We start from the raw sequence: 24,408 nt of genomic DNA, 5'->3' as shown, positions 1-24,408 counted from the left end.
ATCTGTACATTTTGGTCCTTTTTTTTTTTTTTTTTTTCTACAGCCACCGACCCGTGCTATGCTAAAACACGACTGCAGCGTTCTTGTTGACCCGGCTCGTTTCCTCCGAACCAGAAGAGAAATGGCTCAGAATTAGTTTTGCGACAACTGACCCGATATATATTTTTATATATTGTACAACACTGTAATTCTTGTGTGAACAGAACATTCATCCTAGGTGACATTAACATGGAATAGTTGCATGGGACTGGAACTGTTGCATGTAAATGGCAAGCCATTCTACCAAATTTGTGCATTATTTTAACTTGGTTACAGTTGTCATGGTATTTTTGATCTGTTTTTATTTTTTTATGTTTTTATTTTTATTCTATTTTCTGAGAGGAGAGCCCTAAGGCTGTGTGACAGTGCAATCTGGATTGAAAGAACATCAGATTTTATGTTTAGGTTATTATTATTATAATTATTTTTTGCACCGTTTGAATAAATTCTCATTGTATTTCAAGAATTCTTTGCTTCCTCTCGTTTCTGTGTTTAATGTGAAAAATAACACATTGATCATAAATGTTCACTGGTATACAATTAACTCCATTTAAAAATGATTGACACTCAACGCACATAATTACATAAACATTTTACATTTTGTCTACAAAGCTGGAATATTAAAAAAAACTAATCTACAGTATATTCCCTGGTTTCATTCCCTTAATCTATTCTTTTTGTGGCTTTGTTAACAGAAAACCGAATTTCCTCAGATATCAAATAAGAGTTTTCATGTGTTGCCCTCATTGAAGTGGAGCTGCAGAGAAACTCAGCTGAAATTTAAAAAAAAATTAAAAACACCGCTTAGTCATACATTTGAATATAAATATCAGTTTGTTGTCTCTGACTTTCTGCAGAAGCCCAAACGTGTTTCATTATACATCGTTGAACTCCAGATCCGATGATGCCAGGTCCTGTGTCTGGGACTGTTTTATGTATTAGAGTAATCCGAGACCCTCATGTAATATTCAACACTTTCCCATGTGGTAAAAAATCCAGACCTCCCCTCTGTTACAGTTCACAAGGACACCTGCTCAGAGGGACACGCCGTCGCTCGGGATTACCTCGGACTTCTCTGCAAACTGGAGTTTCTTCTAAGTTGTCCTCCTGTATTTGGAAGAGAGTAGTTTGGAGGTTTCGTTCCACTCGTTTGGATGAGAGAGGACAAGAAGCCGGTCGCCACACAGAGCCGCTGGACAACTGGAAAAAAGGTACAGCTGACCCAAAAGAGGCTGTAGGTGGTAAATGAACAGGATTGTGTGTTTTTTTTTACAAACTTTAGACACCAGAAGGTTGATGAGTGGAATGATTGTATGTAATGTTGACTTGCTGACTCAGCAACAGCTTTCAATTTGAACCCTCAACAGCAAGTTGCCTGAATGCAAAGCCTTTGAATACCATTTGAGACGAAAAAGGCAAATTCATACAAGAACCACTGTATGTAACAAACTAATATATGAAAAGCAGTATGAAAAAAACTAAACATTGTTGAGGTACTTAATGTTCCTAATTCATCCTTCTAATTTACCACTTTTCAGAGGGACACATTGGACTTCTATAGTGATATGTGCATACTTATATAATGAGGATGTTGTTATAGATTAAACTACCCAGAGTTGAATAGCATATACAATCACCAGCGAGATCTGCAGGAAAGAAAAGATGCTAATTACCATCTTAATGGATTATTATTAATAATACATTAATATAAGATAAGCCTTTATTGAGAGAGTCAATGCGGGTGTTGCAGCAGCGGAAGTGCAGGTGAAAAAGTGAAGAATTAAAGAAAATAACTTACATGGAAGAGAAATCCGTATCCATACAGTGTTATTTTTAATAAAGGTGCATGTTGCTTATGTACTTTAACTTGTTTTAATGCGGGACTTTTACTAGTATTATCACTTCACTAACAGATATTTCGTGCAGTGTTAAAGTTCCGTCGTGGTGAGTTCAGGGGCTTCACTGAAAGCGGGGAAAACCGCTCACCTTTTGGACTCTGCGGTCCAGATGGCGTCTCTATTCCCTGTTTATGTGTCAGATGCACTGGCCCTTTAAGAAGCTCCGCCGCTGCACTTGGCTTCCCCCCCCCCCAACCTCTTCATCCCCCCCCCCCTCCCCAGTGTGTTTCACTACCGCGAGCCGATAAACAAACACCCCGAACGGGTGGGAAAAACCCGCGGTTAACGGTGAACACGTCTCCTCGCCGAGGAGCTCACTTCCCCCGGTTAGTAACGGGGCACCGGGCGCCCCGGCGGTGACTCTTCTGCGCGGCGTTTGTCTCTCGGAGCGATGAGAAAAAGCCCCGACAGCTCGCCGGTCCACGTCGAGCACCTCGGAAGCAGCGGCCCGGTGAGACAGGCAAACCGTTACCGGGGACTCCGGACCCTTTCTCCTCCCTCCGACCGTTAGCTGAGTTAGCTCATTATATCACACTTTTTAAACAAAAAAATTTGTTTTATTGGTCCACCGAATTTGTTTCGTTTCAAGTCGAGTTGAATCTTCGTCCAAAAATGTTGACGGGATCTAAAACCACGTTCAAAGTGAGACAAATGCTCCCGGACATCAAGGTAAGCTCCCCGGGTACGTTAGCTCACGTTCACGGTAACCGACGGAAGCGTTTTAACGTCCAAACACCGACAGAGGCGTTCAAACCCGGGCTTCTTGTTTATGTCTCTCATCATATGTCCGTTTGTAAGCGTTTACAATGTAAAATAGTCACGTGAACAGGTCATGCTGTCACTCTTCAGTTGATTTATGACGTTTGGTTTCTCTGACATTTTGCCTTGGTGCAGCTTGGTCCACATCCAGGTAGTTCGGGTACCCCCCCCCCCCCCCGTCCTCCGTGACCCCATTCGTTCATTTGGTCTCCTTGATTTCAGGGTCCAAAGGGATGCTGCCGCCCCCCTAGATGCATAATTACTGTCAGGGTACATAAGTCAAGCAGCCAGAGGCAGCTGCACTATTAAAGATCAATGAAGTGGTGGCTAAATCACTTCTCGATACAAGAGGAGGGGTGTGGTGGTGGGGGGGCGGGGGCGGGGGTCTTCACATTGAATGTTCTGCATCTCCTCTGCAGTGATTACAGTTTAATCCCTTGCATTTTATGTGATGGGTAAGCTACCGCCCCGGTAGCGTTATTTTTTTCTTTTCTTTTTGTCTGTGGTTATTTTCAGCGGCCTTTGGGGAAAGCGGTAACAGATGCCTCTCTTCCTCCGGCCTTCAGGCGAGGCTTGCATGTTGAGAGAGGAGAGGGGGTGGTTTATGTGCCCGCCACAACATCTGGCTGTCGCCATGGAGACAGCGGGGGGGAGGTGGAGGCGTTTTTTCGAATTCTATTACCTCCGAATGAGACGAGCAGGAATCTCGCGTGTGCATCCCGAGTGTACGAGAACATGGTAATGTGGCAGCAGGCTGCGTAGATCGTGCGCACACAGGCCGCCCCCACACACTCCTGTGCGTTTTCACTTCCACCAGCATGTGGGAAAGCGCGTCCAAAGGCGGCTTTTGGCGTTTCGCTCGGACCCCGGCGTCTTCTTCTTCTCCTCAGTCCCCCGAGTCACGTTTGCCCTGCAGCCAAATCAGTTCATATTCATTCAGTGGCTTACATTTGTGACTAATCAATTTAGGATTTGTTTCCACTAAAAATCCAAGTAACAGCTAGAGCAGTGCGTGCCACACAAGGAAGCCGAGGCCTGCGTCCCCCTTGCATCTCCCAGCCAGCTTTGAAGCAGTCAGCACAAATGGCGCACGGCACAAAGCTCCACAGAAGCAAACAGAAAAAAAAATACCAGAGGAGGGCTCATGTAAGTCCTATTCAGAGCCGGCCGAAGATCAGAGCCCGATACGGGGACTCTGATCCTGTGACGGCCCACACCAGCTCCCACGGGACCCGGGCGTCGCATTGACTGCGAGGCCCTGACACGGCACCACAATAGGCTCCCCGAGCAGATTCATGGTGCCTTCAGAGGGCTGTATTGATCTGACGTCAGGAAGGATAATTAACCAGGTGCTCTGTTCACTTACCCAAAGAGGCTGAAAGGCCAGGTCCTTTGTCTGTTTCGAGCGTGCGCAACGGCTCTGATGATCGAACTCAATGGGAACTGAGCCGTCGGAGAGCAAACGGGGGGAAGAGGAGGCGGTGGCCTGATAAGAACGACGCGTTATTAGTGGATGCAGGCGGATGGAAGCAGGGCAACATCACGACGGGATGAATCCATGTGACTTTGGTGATCCCTGGACTTTTTAATCTAATTTTTAATCTACTCTGCCGGCCATGAGGTTCGACATGTGTGGTTTGGATTAAAATGTCTAAGCGACGATCACAATCCACGTTATGCTGCTAGGCAACACTAGGTTAGCATCGTCATTGTGAGCGTGCTGGGGATTGTTAGCATTAAGGCCCCATTGGACAGCATCACACGGGTTGAATGCTCTTGCGCTATCCTCCTCTTCATGTGACCTCTGAACCGGCCCTTACTGACCTTACAATCAAGGGCACAAACGCATGTTTAAGTGAAGTGTTGAGATTCGTTAAGAGTTCTGTTATGAGAAGACTAACTGCTGCTGCTACTAATGAAGCCAGTTCTTATCCGTCTAGACTAAAGTCGTTAAGATAAAGAGCGCGTAAGAAGGCAGACGCAGCTGTAAATATAGCCTCATTTCAGGATATGTGCTAATTGCAAGAGAAATGGCTTAAAAGCTGGATATTCACTGAGGCGTGATGCAGATATTCGCTCATAAAATATTAACCCTCTGAATTCCCGATTCATGAAACATTGATTTATATTTCAGCCCGTACGTCAGAATCGGTTTGTCTGTTCTGGTATTTCTTTCCTCCAGAGGACACAATGCAGCTTTTACAGGTACGCAGTTGTGTACTACACAATGCTCACTGTGCGTAGTCCGTTCCACCATTTTTACCAGGTGCTCTTTCAGTCTTGTAGATTCTATTACTGCAGGTCTGCTTCTAGAGGAAAGATGGTGACGTTTTGTGTCCGTAGACAAGAAAGAGACCTCGTGTTGTTCTGAGGAGGAAATGCTTCAAAGTGGGCCGCCTTTAGCAAAGCTACATCATCCCAAGTTTCCCATGCCACACGACTGTCCCTGTCCATGTGAGGAGATGGAAAAAAGCATAACACACTTGGAGGAGCAGTGGCTCAAAGCTTAAGTTTGTTTCACGAGTCTTAAAGCATCGAAGCATGTCACAGTGAGAGAAGTGGAACATCAGAGGTCCCCACTGTGTGCAAAAATAAGTATTCATAATGCAGGGTTGGTCTGGATTTGAAAATTCTGTCATGTAGACACCATTTGTTGGAACCCACTTTTTTTTAAATGAAAATAAATCCCAACCAGATTTGCCCATTCGGACCATTTTTACTGCCACATATACACAGGGATATTTAATAAAAGAGACCAAATAAACAGGCAGAGTAAAGCGACTCCGTTGTGTACTGCAGATGTTAACCGACCACGGAAGAAATTCGATGGAAGAAATCCACCAAAATGAGGTTGAACCATTATTCCGGGAGCTCCTCCAGGACTCCCGTTAGCTCCGCTCCCTTGTGTGTGTGTTGTGCCTGTTGCACGAGGAGAGGGGAGAATGCAGAACAAGCCCACTCACTCCACGACGTGGCAGAAGAGAAGCCATGAGCAATGGAAACTGCAATAAGCCTCGGCCGCAGTCCCCGAGGATGGAGGGAGCAGAGAGAGAGAGAGAGAGAGAGTAGTGAGATGTCAGCTTAAACCGGTCCTGGAAATGTGGTTTTGACTGATGGGTGACTCATAGATAACGACAGCTTCAGCGTCACGCCAAGACGTTGCTTCGCGTTCGTCCTTATCTCTCTGTCCGGCCCGCTTCCCCTCTGTGGCGGAGAACCTCCAAAGCGAAGAAGAACGCCTGTGTTCCACACGAAAAAGGCGCCGGCGGCGCCGTCGCTGGTTTTAACCCGAGGAGGCCCCTCCCACTCGAGGCCCTTTATCGCATGGAGTGCGTATTCAAACCGGCGGCACTTCACCTTGTGTCTGGCGGGCGTTATCTGGCGAGTTCGCTTGACTCACGAGACCTGGTGTCCGCCAGTCAGGGGGACCTTGAGAGGACAGATCGGAGACGCCAGACTCCAGCGAAGAGCAAAACCAGTCGGAATGGAGGAAGGAATTCACGGTTTTGTTGTGCGTGACTGAGGGAAAACATTTTAAGGCCAGATGGGGAAAAAATGAACAAAGCTCTGGCAGTGTCTGTGTCCCGCTGTATAATAAAAATGGCTTGTTTTTCTCCACCCTTTTCTTTTTTGTTTTTTTACCAACCTAGCTTACATTGTTCATAAAACTACGAACTAAAACCTTCACAATAACATCATCGCAGTCACTTCTGAAGGAAATAAACCCGCCATGAACGAGAGTGACTTTGCTCTAAAGAGCAAAGGTTCTCTTTGTTAAGTGATTTTGATGGGGCGGGTGGGGGGCAAAGGCTTAGCGTCTCAGGTTCTCGTGGGCGGGGGCCCAATGAGAGGAGTCATTGTTGCTGCTCTCACGTCACGTCAAACGGCCCTTCGAAGGCTCCGCAACGTACGGCTCCCCTCGGCGTCCCCTCGACGCTGCTTCTGCACTCGCTCCTTCCCCACCTGTCTGACCACACGCTCCTCACTGGAGGGGGGGGGGGGGAGGGGGAGGAGGATGGGGGGGGGAGGGGTGGGTTTCGCAGCGACGTTAACGGGAAGCAGATGTGCTGGTGAGCTGCAGGGGGATTATGGAAAGCTGTGCGGCTGCGACCGATTCAGGCGACGTGAGGCGTTAAAACCAAATGGAAGCGGCGTGGGGGCTGGCTTTGTTTCTTGTGGTCTCAAAGGAAACCATTCAGATCAGCCAGAGGCAGCTTAAAGCTCGCTGACAAGACCGGAGACGATATATCTGGGGCTCCGCGCGTGTCATGTGGGTTCTGGGTACGTCTCGAATAAACAATTTCACGAGTGTGTGTGATGAGAAGATCGTCACACTCTCGCCTGCGTCTGTTCTATTTCAATTAGCCTAGCTTAGCTTCGCATGGCAGGGCATCCATTATATAAAGGCTGTCGCTTTAGGACTGTCCGATTTTTAAAGCCAGCTAATGTCTGCTGCTTCTCTTCCAGGAGAGGATGCTGAGTCAAAGTGGCGTGAATGTAAGGAGTCGGGATGTGTTCGGCCTACGCTGCCTACCAGGTTTGTACTCCACCTGCTGGACTTGTGCTTCAGGGCACTGTAACGATGAAGACTTCACTCTCACGAGCTGCGACTATCCACACTCTGTATTATCGCTGCTGCGGTCACTGGTCTCTGACGTGTGAAACGTCCGTGTGGCACTCGGAGCCACACGTGGACCGGGAATGTCGGAGCAGGTGCTTTTGCCTGCGGGGAGAGGGGAAAACATCTGGTGAGTGAAAGCTCCTCTGTGACGCGTTACAGAGGAGCGTGAGATAACTCGCTAAAGCTATAGCCGTGTGGGCCCAGAGAGGCCCAGGTCTGCCCTCTTAACCCCAGTGGTAATCCGCCGGGTGATGCAGCAGCCGCAGAAAGCCGCCGCTGCTGCAGACCCGGGTTCTTCCCGGGAATGAAAGTCTCATTCAGTCAGCAGCACCCTGCTGGAGCTTTTCAAAGAGAAGGTGTGTGTGTGTGTGTGTGTGTGTGCGTTCCACTGGGGTTTATCGTTGCCTTTCACAAATACTCGTGCTTAATTATACACAAACGGTGCACACACACTTATTCTATACAAACTATGCTCCCTTCCTTATGTTCATTCACTTGGTTTTCCTCAAATACTTTCCAGAACTCAGCATGTACTTGACAACACACACACACACACACACACAGATCCTGTTCTTAACATTTGACTGTGAAACTCTCATTTCCCCTTGCTGGCTTTCTTAATCTCTAACTTTCTGCTCTCTCTCTCTCTCTCTCTCTCTCTCCACCTCCGTTCCTGGCCGTTTAGAAACAGCAACCAGTGTTATATTAAGAAAGAGGGAGAAGTAAATGTGTATTGGCAGCATGTTTATGTCTTGTCCCTTTCTTCTTCCATCTAAAAGCTTAAATGACTTGTAGTAATAATCTGTTGTAAATGTAACATTTTATTTTACATCGGGCAATTTTTCTTAAACCATTCCGATTTCTGGCAGGGAACTCGACCCCTTTGGCTCCGTGCACCTTCTGCGGAGTAAGTGTGTGGAGACAATTTGTGAGAACAAGTTCCCTTTGAGACACAAAGGAGTCGCGAGTCAGCGCTAACCCCACCGAGGGAAAGGGGCTCACCTTGCACCGGTGGAGACTCTCTCTCTCTCTCTCTCTCTCTCTCTCTCCCCCTTCCCTTTCTCTTTCAGGCACGTACCCTGCAGAATAATCAGTCCACGCTGCGCAAACACATTCTTCACGTGAACACCGACACACACACACACACACGGTGCTTTTGTTTGCACGGCAGTGTCATTTTAGGGAGGACTGATGAAAGCCCCGACAACAAACGCACACAGGAATCTCTAAATCAGAAATAGGCTCGCAGAAGTTGTCCTGCCAGAGGTTAGCGGGCGGCGCTCACTCTCTCCGCGGCGCAGTCATGTGACACCGGGACACAGGAGCGCAGAAACCGAGCCGGCCCGCGGGAGGGCGATCGGGTCAGGAAAGCTCCGGCAGCCATAGGTAGATCATGTACCTTTTCAATGCTGCGGGGGGGGGGGGGGGGGGCTGTATACTGTCCATTCACACACAATGCCAAGAGTCCAGGACCCCCTTCAGAGCAACGTCACAATCCCCTTTCTCCACAGGCTTGTGTTACTCTGGGATTAAAAGGCTGTCAATCAGCTTCTTACCTCGCCGATTGCATTTCTGACCATCAATCCATTTGGAGACTTGGTGTATTGAGCATGTGGTTCAAATCCCTCTCGGCTGTATCGTCTCTCCCCCCCCCCCTCCCACCATCAGTGAGCGCAACATCAAAAGATGCAGCTGAAATATTCAAGAGCAAACTTCCATTTAAACCGTTGATTTTTTTTTAACACATCCCTGAAAATGCTTGTTATGCACTGTGTTTAAATGGCGAATGAATGTACTGCACACATACTGGACTCTGCACACTCAATTGTAACTGTCAATTTTACATCATACCAGTATAAAAAAAAAGTCTGTTATTCTGCGATTTTCAAACAGGCCCAAATGAGCTTTGCTCTCCAGGAAGCACATCCAATGTTTCCTTTGATTTAAAGGACAACGCCTTCCATTTAAACTTCGTAAACTTCTTGACCAAAGGCCCAGAAGCCTCCGTGGCCTTCCCCCCCCCCCCCACCCCGATTTGGGCTCCGTCTTACCATGAGGAGACATTAAATGGGTTTTCATGCGTCGTTTGGAGGCTGAACGGGAACAAGCTTAATCACAGAGTACGCCCTCTTTAACCTCCTCTCGTTCAATCGGCAAATGATGGTTGTGGAAATGAAGGCTCCTCCTTCATCTTTTTCTCACAGCACAAACAACTGTTTCATGTGTCAAAATGTCCGCTTCCTGTTAGATTTGGTATTCCCAAAAATATTCTATAACCATGTTCACTTTTAAAGGACCAAGCTAGTTCTTTCCACATGTGCAGCGAAGGAATTTGGTTTCTCCCTCAGACTCTTCTCTTCTTTTAGTTTTTGAGGGACCGGCAGTGTTTCCTCGTCTGTTTCATGCTCCTCCTGGCCGGAATGGAACCGTTTTCCTTTTCATGTGTCTCGCCAAACGCTCATCTTGTCCTGGCCAAAAAGACCATTTTCTCTTTGCTATGCTAACCTGGGCTCTTGTTGCCGTGGAAACCCACATTCTAGCTGGCAAAGGCTTTTTTTTTTTTCCTGCTGGAAACAGTTTGAAATGTGCAGACTCACCAGTGTGTGTGTTGTTTTGTGTGTGTTTTCCCTTTTTGAAAGTGTTTATTCACATCTGTTTTTGTTTGCTGAAGAATTCTCTGGGTGAGGAGTTTGTTTTTGGAAGCTTTTGTGCTGGTATTTCAAATGCTACTTCAACCTCCCTCTCCACTCTCTCCATCAGCAGATTAGTAACATACTTACATACTCAAATTATGAAGTAGTATTATGTAGTAGATGACGCTCATTTTCTCTTATTCATCATCCCTCGTTCTCCTTTTCTTTAAACCAAACTCACTTTCTCACATCACCCATTCTTTGTTAAGCCAAGGCTTTGGAGAGTAACTCCTGATTTTATCTCTGCAACTACTTCCCGTCGTTGGAGTAGCCATTCAGCTGAAATGTTCTTGGACTTGAGGGGACCAGCATGAAGTGGGTGTAGTGTAAGTCTGACGGGTGTTGTTGTTCTTCCTCTGTGCCCCGCGGACCACAATAAGCCACATCTTGACCCTTTTGTTTGAAGGTAGTCGTTACACCCAATCCCAGCGGCCCCCCCCCCGCTTGTTTCTCTGCTCTCTTCCTGTTTATGTATCCTCTGATGAGGATCCCCCCCCCACCCGATACACACAGGGTTCTGTCATTTGATCGGACCCGCACACAATGCGACATTACCCGTCAGTTCTACCCTGTGACCTGTGCATTCCGCCCCCCCCCCACTAGGCGAGTGCGTGCTCCAGCGAGCCGTCATGGTGAGGAAGAAGTTGACTGCCAGGGAAGGAAGGGGTTGGGTGTCTGGGACCCTCTTCTGTACCCACTTCAGAGTGGCCTTTGTCCCGCAGGACAGTCCCAAGCCCGACGTGAGTCCTTCTGAGCAGCTGCGTTTGATGAAAAGGACAACGTTCTGAAATCCATTAAGAACATTTTGACACTGTGTTTGTTTTCTTACGGTGCATTTATATTTGAGTTTAAATGACATGTTGCAGGACAATGCAGATCCCGTGCTGTTAGGAGATCACGATGTGGCTTTGGCATCCATAGAGAAGGTTGTGGTTGGTGAGTAAATCCCTTCATGTATGTACATGTATGTACTCACGGTGCTTCATGTAATTGGCTCGCTTGTGTTGCAGTGGGCCCAAACCGGACCAAGCTGGTGAACCCAAACTCCTCCCTGAAGTTCACCCCAGAGGAGCTGGTGCTTTACTGCAGGGACCTGCGGGTCATCTGCTTCCTGTTTGACCGCCTCACCCCTGACGCACAAGTCATCGAGGTGTGTGTTCGTCCTTTGGTCTATCAATTTAGTTTATTAGTAGAGAACTATTCAGTGTTAGTTTCTTTTTTTTAAGATGAATCATATTAGTTCTTGTGTTTTCCAACATTCCAAATTGTTATCCTAGAGATGCGTGCACCAGGGTTCGCGGATATTTTCACGTGTAGGCATCTTTCGGGGTGTATTGTTGTGTTGCCTTAGATTCGAGGCTCTGGTTACTGTCGTACTGTCAGAGCCCAAAGACTGATCCGTACCATAGAGCGTTGATCCGACTCTGCAGGGCACTGGCGTTGAAAGCTGATGACCTTTGTCGCGTTGATGGACTCGCTGTGTTCTCCCTCCTCAGATAACCTACACCATCGCCAAGACCTACCAGCCTCCTAAACCGGGCTCAGTTTTATCCTTCCAGAACGCCGCCCTGGGGAGTGTAGGTGAGTTGCTCAATGCGTTCAGCCTCGTTCACAGGGGATGCACGTCATTACGCCTGTCATCCTGCAGCCATGTCGAGTCATCGTGGACATAGAGGGGTATGGGGCATAATTGTTGTACTAGACTCACAATATTAATAATGACTCAATATTCTTTATATTGTGCATGTAGGAAATGACATGATTTTTAGGCACCGCAGCATTACGTGTTGGTCTGTTTGGATGAGTTTTCTTCCGCGCATATCGTGAACACTGTGATGAATTGTCATAGAAATAACGGCTGTGTGAAAGTGAGTCTTTCATCGAGTCCGTTCTCACTTTCATTTTCCACGCTGCGGCTGCAGGAAGACAACGTTCCCCAAAAATCTAGCTGTTACAAATTAAGACTGGATTGAATATTAAGCGGCACACATAATAGTTTCAGTGCAAAGCAGAAGGAAACAAAGGAGCTTCACCTCCTATCTTAGAAACATTCTGGTCTGTTACTGTCTTTGAATTCATGCCCGCAGTAGTTTGAAAGCGAGGCTCAAATTGTTTTGCATGGGACGATTTTGACAGTGATTTGAAAGATGAAACCACAAAGTAATTAAATCTCATGCCGTGCTATTGGAGGGAAGGAATCCAACTCTGTGTTTCAGCAGACCAGGAAACACTTTGCAAAATGGTTACGCCCAGTTGCAACCAAGCAACCGTATGGAGTAATATGAGCCTCTCTGTACAATGCATTACGCTATGTTAAAGTCACGCCAGCCTGACAACACTGTCAGAGTGGGATAAATAATGCACATCCCCCTCTCCCCCCCCTCCCCCCCTCTTCTAAGACTAAGTCACTAGATGACCTAAAGTTGAACTCTTCCCCCCCGTATGGCAGTGTGTGGTCAGTGCAACGAGGACGCAACTCTTAACACTGGGTTTTTCCAAAGATCCAATCAGAGTTTCTGATGTAATCGTCAAAGTCAGTTATTAACATGAAATGCGTTAAATCCAAGTTTCAAATGAAAAATAAAAAGTCCCAATATCATCACACATTGTACCTGGACTTGTGCATTTACTTCTTCCAACCAGAAATGAAGCAGTTTCTAAGCAACCGTCGGCGAGACACCCACACGAACTGGTTTGAGTCGGCCTCTGACTGGGAGCAAGAGCTGGAGAGGTGCGGGGCCACGGGCTGGAGGGTCAGCTCGGTCAACGACCGCTTCGAGATGTCCACCAGGTAAAAGCAACCCGACAGGCTTGGTCTCCGTCATGCTTTTAAAGCTTTTAATCTGGTGTATTATGTTGCATATGTCTGTCGGATATGTGGCAGATTCAAGCGTAAACCACAGCCGATGCGTTCTGAGATATCAAACCTCTCGCCCATCCCCCAACTAGTCGCTCTGTCTGTTTCCTGTCAGCCTGCCGAGATCCATCGTGGTTCCACAGAAGCTTCTGGACACGGAGCTGAAGAAAAGCTTCGCCCACTTCCATGAAGGACGCATCCCTGTGAGTGTTCCAAGAGGGGTCCCCCCCCCCCGCGTGTCTAACATTTGTCTGTTAACGACCCAGTGAACCAGCGTTTGTGGCTTCTGTACTGGGACTATTCCCCCCCCCGAAGGGAAAGGTGCGCGGTCACAAGAGGGATTTGAACAGAATCCATTGCACTTGATTCAATACGGAGCTTCAGGGGACTGTGGATGCATTTTCTTGCTTTGAGAAGAAAGTGCTGACTCTCGAAACACCCATCTTCCTCGCGTAAGAGGGTGCGACATATTTTCCCTTCTCATTAACATTCCAGTGAGACCAATTACCAGATGAACACGGATGCCGTGAGTGCGCTTTAGGGAGCTGTGACGATGCGGAGCGTGTTATTAACGAGGAGGAGGGAACTGTGTGTTGCAGCGCTGGTGTTGGCGACACCCCCGAGGCAGCGATCTCCTGCGAATGGCCGGCTTCCAGAACAACATCTACCACGAGAAAGACGACATCAGGTGTGTGCGTTTAATTGACTTGTGAAGTATTTTCAGATACCCTCTGGGAGAGAGAGAGAGAGAGAGAGACACACACACGCACTCTGCTGTGCCACTGAACCGCCCACGGCAATACAATCACTAGTCAGTTGGTTGAGATGCAGGGTTGTTCGATGAATACAGAAAACCTGCAGAAATAGTCCTTTCTAAAATATCTTCTGGCCACAGTCGAAGCTTAAGACCACAGCATTTAGTCAGAATAGACTCAACCTGCATTCATTCGTTTACAGCTAACGTGACACTAAAATGCAGCATGCGTTGTGCAGGAACCTGGAGATGATCCTGTTTGGCTGCCAGTCGTCTCTGTGTGTGGTGGTGGAGCTGGACGAGGAGCTGCCGTCCCCTGCAGACATCCAGCTGTCTCACAGCCGCCTGCGCGCCCTCTGTCTGGGAGGTGGGGATGAGACGCGAACACGCAAATGTGTATCCACGCACACCACAAAAGGAAAAAAATAAAAAATTCACTGGTCACACAAACCTCTTATTGAGTAATGCATCCGGTCTGAAGGGTCCTTGACACAACAATACGAACTGTTCATGCACCTAAAGGTATAATAAAATGGGTCGTTTTAATCTGGGGCAGCTTGGCGTCTTACCTTAAGGTTTTCAGCCAGACGCTGTCATGAATTCCCTTTTTAATAAAGCTTGGCTCACCTGGTCATCCTGTGATTGGGAGACACCGATGGTACAAAATGACATTTTCTGCTTTTAAGTCACTTATTTATTCAAAGAGTCAATTTGTCACCCAAACCACTGATGCCAAAATTGCTATAGTCTTTGTACATTTAAAAAGTCTATAATTACATCACTGTTTGGGGCACGGAACTTCAACTTCAACAACAACAACAGCAGCAGCTTGCGGCCTTCTGGCAGGTGGCCTTTGTTTTTGTTGTTGTCATGTAGGCCCACGCGGCACATTCCATCTGTGAGTCAACACAGAGATGACAAAGCTCATGGCCCTGGAACTGAAACGCTGACCTTTTCTCCTGCGCGCGCACACACACACACACACACACTAATTTAACGGCTCACACAATTGTCAGCTCAGTGTTTTGTCTTTTTGTGTTTTTGCTCCACAGCTCAAGAGATTGTCCTGAACTATCTGGACGCCTTAGTGGGCTTTTCCTAATATATTGGTATAAAATGAAAAGACAATTCGGGGATTGTATTAAAGGCTGATTTGTTTGGGATTGTGTGGATTTTGCATTTATGGTCCCATTCGAGGTCCCATTTTTTTTTTTTTACTTCTAGACATCTCCACATCCGTCTCAGTGCCTGATGACAAATGGCTGTCAACCCTGGAGAGCACCCACTGGCTGGACTACACCAGGTAATCCATAGCAAACCGCCGTGAGCTCCTCCCACCCTGCGGATAATTATGGTTCACTGGTGCTGTTAAACTGATCCTTTCAATGCACCATCTTAAAAAAATGTATTGACTTATGTTTCAATGAAACTAAAGAGAATAATCTGTATTAATTAAATTTTTAAGGAAACTGAAGACTAAGATTGTAACATTAGAAGTGTGAAATATACTTCCAGGTAGGTAGTTCTAGTATTTTTAGGTCTAATGCACCCGTCCCCCCAGGGCCTGTCTGAGGAAAGCTTCGGAGGTCGCCTGCCTGCTCCGCGGCGGTCACCTGACTGTGGCACTGCAAGGTGAGTCACGTGACCCAGACCCCGGCTCAGATTATTCAACCCATTCATAATTCACGGCGCCCGCCTCTCATTAGTGCCACATTAGGCCCGGCGGTAGCTACGCACCGGACCCACTCCAATGAGCCCACGTGCACACCGCCAGAAGCCCGCCGCGTGCCGAGGAACACGCCGCCGCCCACGGGCTGCAACTGCTGCGTTTGCATTGGGCATCCATACGCGAGTTATGACATCGGCCTCCCAGAAACCCCCATGAAAAACATTTTGGTCCAAAAGGTCTTCCCTTTTAACTGCACTAGTGAACGTCGTTCTATGCCTCAAACAAACTACAGACTTTGACAAAACGGTCCGAAAAACACGCTGCTCTTGTGGCAGGTGGAGCGTGGCACCGACACCGGCTCGTCATCACACCGCACCTTGCACTGCGCCCTAAGGGCTTCATATATTATCTTTTTTTGTTGGGCGAAGGGGAGTCTGTGGGACTAATAAAGGAATAGCTTATCTCTTCTTGTCACCTCCATGGGACTGTGTGTCCGTCGGAGGAAGATAGCTAGCTGTTGTTTGTTGTGGAGTGGAGGTGTCAACTGATCTCCATCGGGCAGTGAGTTGGATCAGGTGACGGGGAAAGCTACCGGCCAGTGAGAGTGACCTCGGAGCGTCTGGCTGGGGCTCCCGTTTGCTTTCTCCTCCTCGAGTTATTGCGGACTGGTTGATTCTGTTTTTGTTGTTCTGGCCTCTTCCCTTGTCATTGCTGAAGCTACTGAGCCATTTTGGGTTTGTTAAGGTGCATTATGGATATAGACGTGAAGGAAGTGCAGTAGAATCTTCGTGTGATGTTGGTTGGTATCGGCTCATTCCGTCTGGCTTCCTGTGGTGAATTCATAAACACTCAAACAATGGTCGTCTTCAGCTGAGGATGTTCACAGCTCTCTGTGGCGCTCTGCAGCTGTAAGTGTCCTAACCTTGTGACAACGTTCATGTGTCACGGGCCAAGTCTCCCTGAAGCAGTAGATCTGTCGCTGGCTGGATCCGCCATAAATATCCCTCTGCAGAAATGACTCACTCTCGGCATGCTTCTTCATCCTCTTCCTGTTTTTACGCCTCGCACTGGGTTTCTGGTCTTTTTGTATTCATCGTCCTCACTTCTTAAATCTGCAAGGCTGTCCAAACGACCTTTTCTTTACGTACTGCTCATCATTCATACACTAATACATCCACAGGGATTTTATCTTCTTTTATTACAAGAACCTGCACAGAGGTTCGCGGACATTGCTGTATGTGCTCACTTTCGTGTCATGCGTTACAGAGGCGGACGACCGCGACATGGCCTGCGTGGTGTCCAGCCTGGTGCAGGTGATGTGCGACCCCCACTGCCGGACCCAGCATGGCTTCCAGGGCCTGGTGCAGAAGGAGTGGGTGATTGCCGGCCACCGCTTCTCCAGCCGCATCAACTACCACCGCGACAACGACAAGGAGGAGGTGAGCGCAGGGAACATGTTGGCTATGTCTTTCATATTGTGGGTGTGTTTATACACACCTGTGAGGTTGACTGACCTGGATGCGTTGCTCTTTGCTCCCTCCGTGCCTGCAGGCCCCCGTCTTCCTTCTCTTCCTGCACTGTGTTTGGCAGCTCTCGTCCCAGTATCCCACCCGCTTCCAGCTGACGGAGGACTTCCTGTTGGCCCTGCATGACAGCATCCACCTGCCACTCTTCTCCAGCTTCTTGGCCAACTGCCAGCGAGAGAGATGCAAACGCTCCCAGGTACTGGACACCGGAGAGGGGCTGAGAGTGTTTTGGAAACTCCATTGTGTCATCAATATAATTGAAGTACAAGCAGGGACATTTTGTTCATTTTAAAGTCATTACAATATAATCTGCTGCAGACATTTACCCAGTTTTTTTTTAATGCCCATTACCCTGAATAATACATGACAACATTGTTGGACAAGGTTGCATGGAAAGAAAAGTTGAGAATATATTTTGTCCTTTACCCAGAACCTCGGGCAGTCCTACACACCGGTCAATGGCTGGAGAGACGTGGACTCCTCCTCCGATCCCTCGGACCCTCCTCTGCCCTCGGTGTGGGACTGGTCCCTGCAGTACAGCAAGCACAGACGGGACCGCTTCACCCAACCCGTCCCCCCAATCCCTCCCCTCCAACCGCTGCTCAACGGCAACCTCAACACCCACCCGGACACGCACAGGGTGGGTAACTCCTTCTTGGGCTTCAGGTTCATTACATTACAGTGCATTACATGTCATCTGGCTGACGCTTTTATCCAAAGCGACTTACAATAAGTGCATTTCAACTGTAGAGAACATGAAAGTCCAATTTTTGTCAAAAAAGCACAATTTAAGTGCTACAATTTGTTAGTGTTTTAGTCAAGGTAGAGTCTAAAGAGGTGTGTCTTGAGTTTGCGGCGGAAGATGTAGAGGCTCTCTGCGGTCCTGATGTCATCAGAGAGCTCAAAGAGTCGCAGCTTCCACCGTGGAGGCCTCCCCATAGTTCTTTGGTGAATTTGACTATTGCGTTGCACTTGCAAAAAGTTTCTGCACAAAGAGGAAGCGGGCCGCAAATAGTACATCCCTGTAAAAAAAACGAGCCGTCCCGTGAACACGTGTCCAAACATCAACATCCACAAGCACGACTTCGTCTTCCTGCTGGCGAAAGATCTCCCAGTGTGCGACTCGAAGACTCCCTGCGTGGCCTGAACACTGCAGAGCTCACTGCTATGAAACCTGTGTGACGTGAACTCCACTGAGTCGTATTTGCAGCGGTCCCCTGCCCCCTCTTGTGGTGAAATTGATGCTCACATGGAAATATTGGCTCATGTCTGAGATGCATGGCTCTTCAGTAAAAGTCACTGAAATTATTTCTAAACTCATCCATGGCACGTGGTGAGGACCCACCATACACGGCGGTCGCTTTGGACTGAGAGTGGATTTTGTCCAATGAAATTGTTTGGCCACTTAAGCAGATGCTTCTTACAAGTTTGACTCTGAGAAACCATTTGCTCCCACTCCTGCCCTGCAGCCGGCCGACACCGCCCCCGGCTCCGTCTTCCTCCTCTCTCGGGGGACCTTCTCCTGCCCCGTCAACCTGCTCCCCTGGCGCGGCGGCGGTTCGGGGGTCTACAAGAAGAGCCACCGCAGGGCGGCGTCCTCGGAGAACGTGCCCGGCCTGGAGAGGCTGCTGAAAGCCTGGTCCATGGCGGAGCTTCCCAAAGGCCTCGCGTCCACCTCGGCCCCTCAAGGACCACCGGACCCCTACGAGCCCTTACTGCCTCTCCTGATGGGGCCCTGCATGGGCCTGTGGAAGGAGTGCTACCTCCGGGGGGCGCTGCATGCACAGGTACGAGGGAATTGTCCCCTAGGTGGTCTGAAATGACAAATTAAATATGAAAGGAGTCCTGGGAGGATTAGTGTCTATGCCAAATAAAAGCTGCACTAAAGAGACTAAAACTCAACAATGATACTATTCCAAAATGATCTGCATAGAAACAGCGTGTTCTCCTGTATATTCTGTTATCCCACCTGTTAGATATTTAAAGCATCTCCATAGCAGCAGTCTTTAAGTTTTAATTTAATTTATTTTTTAACTCACCAGATCATTCATTCAAATCATTGAATGTGAGCTTGTAGGAAATTGTCAGTTGGGCTGATTACGTACTGATGAAATATCATACAGCAAAATCAGGGTTACTTGACATTAAGTATTTACATTATAACATTGTGCGTTCAAAGCCCAATATATTAATCTAACGATATGCAGCAGATTTGCAGCATTGATCGCCGGCCGTCTGATTAAACTGTCGCACGGTTCACTGTCTGAGTGCGGATGGGTGAAGTGGGCCACATCCTCCACGTGATTATTTTTAATGAAATTTGGCCCACTTAGCATCAGGAAGGCTCTACTTGTCTGCTGTGTCACATCCTCTGACATCGTGACGTCCTGCTATAGAGATGCGTCTCTGCGATGTGCTGATCACTGTGAGCTGTGGGCCAGATCCTGATGTTACACAACAACAAAACTAGCCATGTGGTGTTTTTTTGGAACCATGGTTTGACTGTTATAAACTTTTTAAAAAATTAGACTAATAAACCCCCAAATGTTTACTGCGGGAATGAATCAAGTGAGCAGTAGGACCAGAGCAGTCGCCCCCCGATGGCCGTTCGAAAGGCTGCTGGTCAAAGGTACTTTTAAGAGAAATCAACACGTGTCCTTCCCTCCTCAGGCCTTCTCCCACCCCGTCTCAGCCAACCACCCCCACCCCGTGGAGCGGCTGGCCCGCGAGGTGCAGCAGCTCAAGGACGAGCTCGCGCAGGCGTCCAGCGGCGCCGATCCGACCCCGCCGCCCAAGGCGGCCGAGCCCCGCCGGGCCGACACCAACCTGAACCAAAACGCCAACAACGGCACCTTCCTCTTCCCGGGGTCGCGGCCCCAGAGCGCGACGGCGCCCAGATCGGCGCCCCCTCCTACCTCCGCCAACCGCCAGTCCTCCAGGGGCCCTCCTCCTCCGCCCGCCTCAGCCCCACCCACCCGGCACGGCCACAGAGACAATGGCGGCGGAAACAAGCACACGTTCCTGTTCGGGGCCCCTCCCCCGGCGGAGGCCCGCCCCGACCAGCGCTATTACCCAGCACCCAATGCTGCCAAGCTGCCTAAGAGCAACGGGTCCTCGGTGGCTTCCTGAGCTCACAGGAGACCCAGGCGTGTTTTTCCTCTCAAATCCTATTTGATAGACTGTAAGGTTATTTAAAGAAAAACTACAAAAAAACATTTAGGTGGTCGGCAGTGACTTCGTCTCTACTGTATTACAACAAAAAAAAGAATATGTGACAACCGTTTTGTATATTTGCAAAGAAATATCTCTTCAATGTTCCATCAGTGAAATATATCCAGACAAAAAGAATTAAGTGCTGAAGCGTCCAAACAATGCGTGACAGCAAAATAAGTCCCGCCTCCAGAAGGGCACAAAGCTTGTTGTTTCCATTTTGAGCTTCTAATCGGAAGCGGGACGTAGATGGTGTGATGAGGTGCTTCTTTGACGGGACACACGGCAGAAGACGGAGACGCCTGCCTCGCCGGATCTGACCTCTTGTCACTTTAGATTTGCATTATGTCACACTAATATGGACAAAAACGCGTTCATTTGAGTGGAGGTCAGCTTCAAACCGAGAAGTCAACAATTGGTGTTGAAACCGGTTTAAAGTTCAGGCGCCGCGGCTCGTCCCTTAGTGTGGAATTTAGGGCATGAGAGCTATTTTGGTCCTGCGCTCATATCTCTGTTCTGGCTTGTGAGCAGCGCGAGGCCTTCCTTGCAGCCCGGTTTGTTGGCCTGGATGTGGCTTAAGGCATCGTGGCACGGCTGCTATGAATTCAGGGCTTTACTTGTATAATCTCATCGGATTATTTCATCTTTTGTTATAGTACCAAGCATTTTTGACCATTATCTTCAAATTGTTTTGATGTCACTCACTCACATCTTGTGGTGGAACTGAAGAGCTCGGACCTTATTTTCATACAGACTGCCGTACTTGGGAGAAGGTACCGGTGTTGGAGGCATCGTGTCGCAGTATGCAGCCAGCATTCGGGTCAAGGACTTCAAGGAAGTGTCTGCATCCGAAGCTCAGGGGGGGGGGGGGGGCGAGCTGGTCCTGAGCCTTGATGCTCCGGCGGACAAAATGCCGTCTCTAGAGACGCGTGATAATTATTTATTTTTCAGGGCAGGTGGGAATAACGATTGTCAGACGTGTGACCGATGCTGCCCCCCCCCTCGTGTCAAAAGGTACCTCGCTTGATCGCATTATGAGTAAATGGTAAATATGAATCACGTCAATTGACGTCGGAGCTTTCCAGGTGTGATGCCAACGCGTCGCTCGAATCACACGGCCGTCCGTTTCCTGTGGCGCTCTGAAGTCTGATCGGATCCTCTGCGGCGCCGGTCGGCCTGGATCGTTGTACAGTTACATTTATGGGGTACGAGCGCCACTTGAATTTGCCAGATGTACATATTTTTTGTATCCGCATGATTTGATCCCGATAAATAAAAAGTGTTATCAGCTGACAAACCGCGTTTGTAATTTGTTCCGCAGAAATAAAAGCCCAATCCTCACACGGCTCTAACTTTATTTTCTAACAAAATAAATATTTCCACATGACCTGTGACACTTAAAAAGCAGCATTACACTGTACACGTCATTTAAAATCCAGCCCGCCTCGAATAAAACGACCTTTGACCATTGGTGTGCAAAAATGCTTAAATACAAAATGTATACTGCACAGGTAGCGTGGTGAAGCTCTGGTTTGGTCTCACCAGTTCCCAGCGTCATGTTGCGTGAAATACGACTCAGCTTTTTACACAGAAGTAGGCACAAACCTGCACGCTGTTCAAAACATACAGACATTTTACATTTTTCTGGAAAGAAAAATGAACCACAATGTGACAAGCGGGTTTTTTCCCCAAGATGCATTTTGGCCCTTTTTTTTTTTTTTTTTTTAAACTCCCGGATGCTCAGTCTCACGCGTCACGTTTCACCTGCTGGTAACCACGGACGACGCGGCAAAAGTACACTTCATGTCACCACGTGGCTTCCTCGGCACAAAGGGTCTTCACCGACTCCCGGTGCCCTGCTCCTGCTGCAGGAGGCCATCGGCGCCGTGGGAGCACCCGGAGGGGGACGGGCCGAGGCCCCCCAGTTGCCGGATGGACTTGCAGGTGGGACACGGGTAGTCGGACAGCCCCTCGATGTCCTCGAAGGCCAGGTTGACGATCTGGTCGCGGCAGGCGTCGCAGTAGAGGTGTCCGCAGGAGAGGCGCTTCAGACGGGCCTCGTAGGTGATGCAGCCCTGGCAGTGCGGCAGGTCGGGGCCCAGCGACGCCGAGCCCGTCAAGGAGCTGCTCTCCAGGCTGCCGGCCTGGCTGCAGCTCTGCTTGGTGGGCGACCTGGGGGGGGGGAAGAGAAGGGGGGTCAGTGTGTGGCTGTTTGTGCTGACGATGAACACGTCTGTGTTTTAAAACCGTCAAAGAGCTCACGAGTCGCTCTGAGGGAGTGTTCTGTTGTCATTAAAACAACATCTAAGAGGAGGACTTCATCCGAGTGTTTTACCAAAAGCCACTCAAGGATAGGACTGCAACTGCAACAATGATTCATTGATTATCAAAATAGAAGCCAGACGCCTGACAGCCCAAAACCAGGCCTGCTTAAAAAAAAAGACAAGAGACAGCATGTCATGGGGACAAACTGGGATCAGGCTTTTCCAGCGTGCACACACACACACACACACACACACACACACACACACACACACACACGATGTTGGTGCACAGATTTGTTGCAGGGAACCAATAACTGGTCAAACAAGAAGTGATCTGTTTGGGTGGAGCTCTGCAACGGCTCCGCGTGTGTGTGTGTGTGTGTGTGTCAGTGTCAGCTGGTTATACCTTGGTCTTGAGATTGAGACTGCACGCGCCTTGTTGGACCTGCACGGTTCCTGCTCATTAACGCACCAAACACCTGCCGTGGTGGCCGATCCTTTCCACGCCGTGTGAGGGCGAATAAGGCGGACTCTTAAAAAGGGAAATCTGGCTTCTTCTGATGAAATCCTCACTGGATTCGTGGTTTTCTAAAATCCCATCAACTCGTAACACGAACTGCTCAGTTGAGACGAACCCGGACGAAACGAGAGCAAACAATGCCTCGGAAATCCTGTTGTCATAACAACTGGAGTGGAGGACATTTAGGGATATTTTCCGGTTCAAATCGATACGCTCTTAAAATTGTGTCCTAGTTACACAATTCGATACCAGCAGATGCGGGAGAAACGAACCGGTGGGTTGGCACACGGCCGCGGACACGCACGTGACTATCGGTGTGTGCGTGTGTGTGTGTGGGGGGGGGGAGATCGCAGGTTACATCCGGCCGATCGATCCGCACTCACTTGGTCGACGACGAGTCCTTGCAGCAGTCGAATCGGAGCGCCGCACAGATCCTCCACAGCACGTCCATGCCGCGTCCTCTCATGGCCCGGAGCGGCGCGCATCGAGCCGGCCTCCGCACCGCGGCATCTCCGCTTGGTTCTTCTTTTTCACAACGCGACGCCGCTGAATCTCTGCAGGTGTTTTAAGACATCCACGAAGAAACCACCACCCCAAAAAATAGGGACCCTGCACCACTCTGCTCCAACGCGCTCTTCTCAAATGGAAGGATGGGCCATCATCATCATCATCATCATCATGGTGCGCAGACGTTTGAATGGAGGTAAACAAAGCTCTGCTTCCTGTACGTCGCGAAGTCGCTGGTTTCTTCTTCTTCTTCTTCCTCCTCCTCTTCCTTTTCCTCGTCAGCAGCAGCTCAGACTGAACGCGGAGAGGCGCAGCTGAGGTGAATCTCGAGCATCATTTAGAGAGAGAGAGAGAGAGAGAGAGAGAGAGAGAGACACGTGACCACGGGGAGGGAGGCTGTAATGGCCTCAAGGTACCGCAAATATTAACACGTGGTACCGGTGACATTGGACCTCTGTGTTTGAAGCCTGTGGACGTGTGATCTGGATGTTAATTTGTATTATTATAATGTGTATAATTTCAGAAACGTAAATGAAGACTGATTGGACTAGAGGTTTTTTGCTTGTGTTTTTATTATCTTGGTCAATATATATTCAAAATAAGGCTTCACAGCAGTGTACTTCAGTACTGATAGTGGTCCAGGTGGACTTTTTTTCTACTGGGAGAAGTACTTAAAGCAGCCACCAGATGGCGACAATCACTTAAAACACTTACATTTTCCCTCTCAATGACCAGAAGTAAATCTCCACCATTAAACAACAACATACTATAAAGTGACTGTTATCATTAACACATTAGCCAACACATTATATCCAACAACCTGTAACATCACAATATTACTGCTTGTAGGATGTGGTAATGGAATAAAATGTGTAAAGGATTTGAATGCAAATAATAATTGACTTGTATTGCATCCTGGGTAATACTGAGAGACTAGAACAATGGATACAAGGCTTCACAGCAGCAGAGGAGGTAAACATGAGCCTGTCCGGAGAGGAAAGTGTGTGTCGACCAGGTGGGAGCGTGCTTTTGTGTTCAGGCAGGTAAAGAGATGGACAAACAAAGTCGACAGCTGCAGACACACATGCACG

General features: G+C 48.5%; 1 protein-coding gene across 2 annotated transcripts; it reads left to right on the top strand.

The window, feature by feature from the left end:
• Nucleotides 1-2,167: 2,167 nt before the first annotated feature.
• Nucleotides 2,168-20,095, top strand: mtmr11 (myotubularin related protein 11). 2 transcript variants are annotated; one of them, XM_037452835.2, is made up of 17 exons: nt 2,168-2,606; nt 7,164-7,233; nt 10,614-10,750; nt 10,877-10,946; nt 11,021-11,160; nt 11,507-11,591; nt 12,654-12,801; nt 12,983-13,070; nt 13,467-13,555; nt 13,861-13,988; nt 14,846-14,924; nt 15,183-15,253; nt 16,557-16,729; nt 16,842-17,012; nt 17,247-17,456; nt 18,286-18,603; nt 19,487-20,095. In XM_037452835.2, the coding sequence occupies exons 1-17, from the start codon at nt 2,550-2,552 to the stop codon at nt 19,943-19,945; spliced, it is 2,493 nt and encodes an 830-aa protein (XP_037308732.2). In that variant the 5' UTR covers nt 2,168-2,549; the 3' UTR covers nt 19,946-20,095. The 2 variants fall into 2 exon arrangements, with proteins under 2 accessions (XP_037308732.2, XP_037308733.2); XM_037452836.2 differs by lacking the exon at nt 2,168-2,606 and adding an exon at nt 6,742-6,977.
• Nucleotides 20,096-24,408: the final 4,313 nt, after the last annotated feature.

This window comes from Pungitius pungitius, chromosome 11, assembly GCF_949316345.1.
Source record: "Pungitius pungitius chromosome 11, fPunPun2.1, whole genome shotgun sequence".
Lineage (NCBI taxonomy): Eukaryota > Metazoa > Chordata > Actinopteri > Perciformes > Gasterosteidae > Pungitius > Pungitius pungitius.
Note: the sequence above shows the minus strand (reverse complement) of the source record. Positions and strands in the feature narration are given on the sequence as shown.

Excerpts from the sequence above, each read along its gene's own strand:
- mtmr11 (XM_037452835.2), top strand. The coding sequence starts at position 2,550 with ATGTTGACGGGATCTAAAACCACGTTCAAAGTGAGACAAATGCTCCCG. Across the intron at positions 7,234-10,613 it reads CGGCCTACGCTGCCTACCAG|GCGAGTGCGTGCTCCAGCGA; the intron begins GTTTGTACTCCA and ends CCCCCCCACTAG. Across the intron at positions 13,556-13,860 it reads CACGAGAAAGACGACATCAG|GAACCTGGAGATGATCCTGT; the intron begins GTGTGTGCGTTT and ends TGCGTTGTGCAG.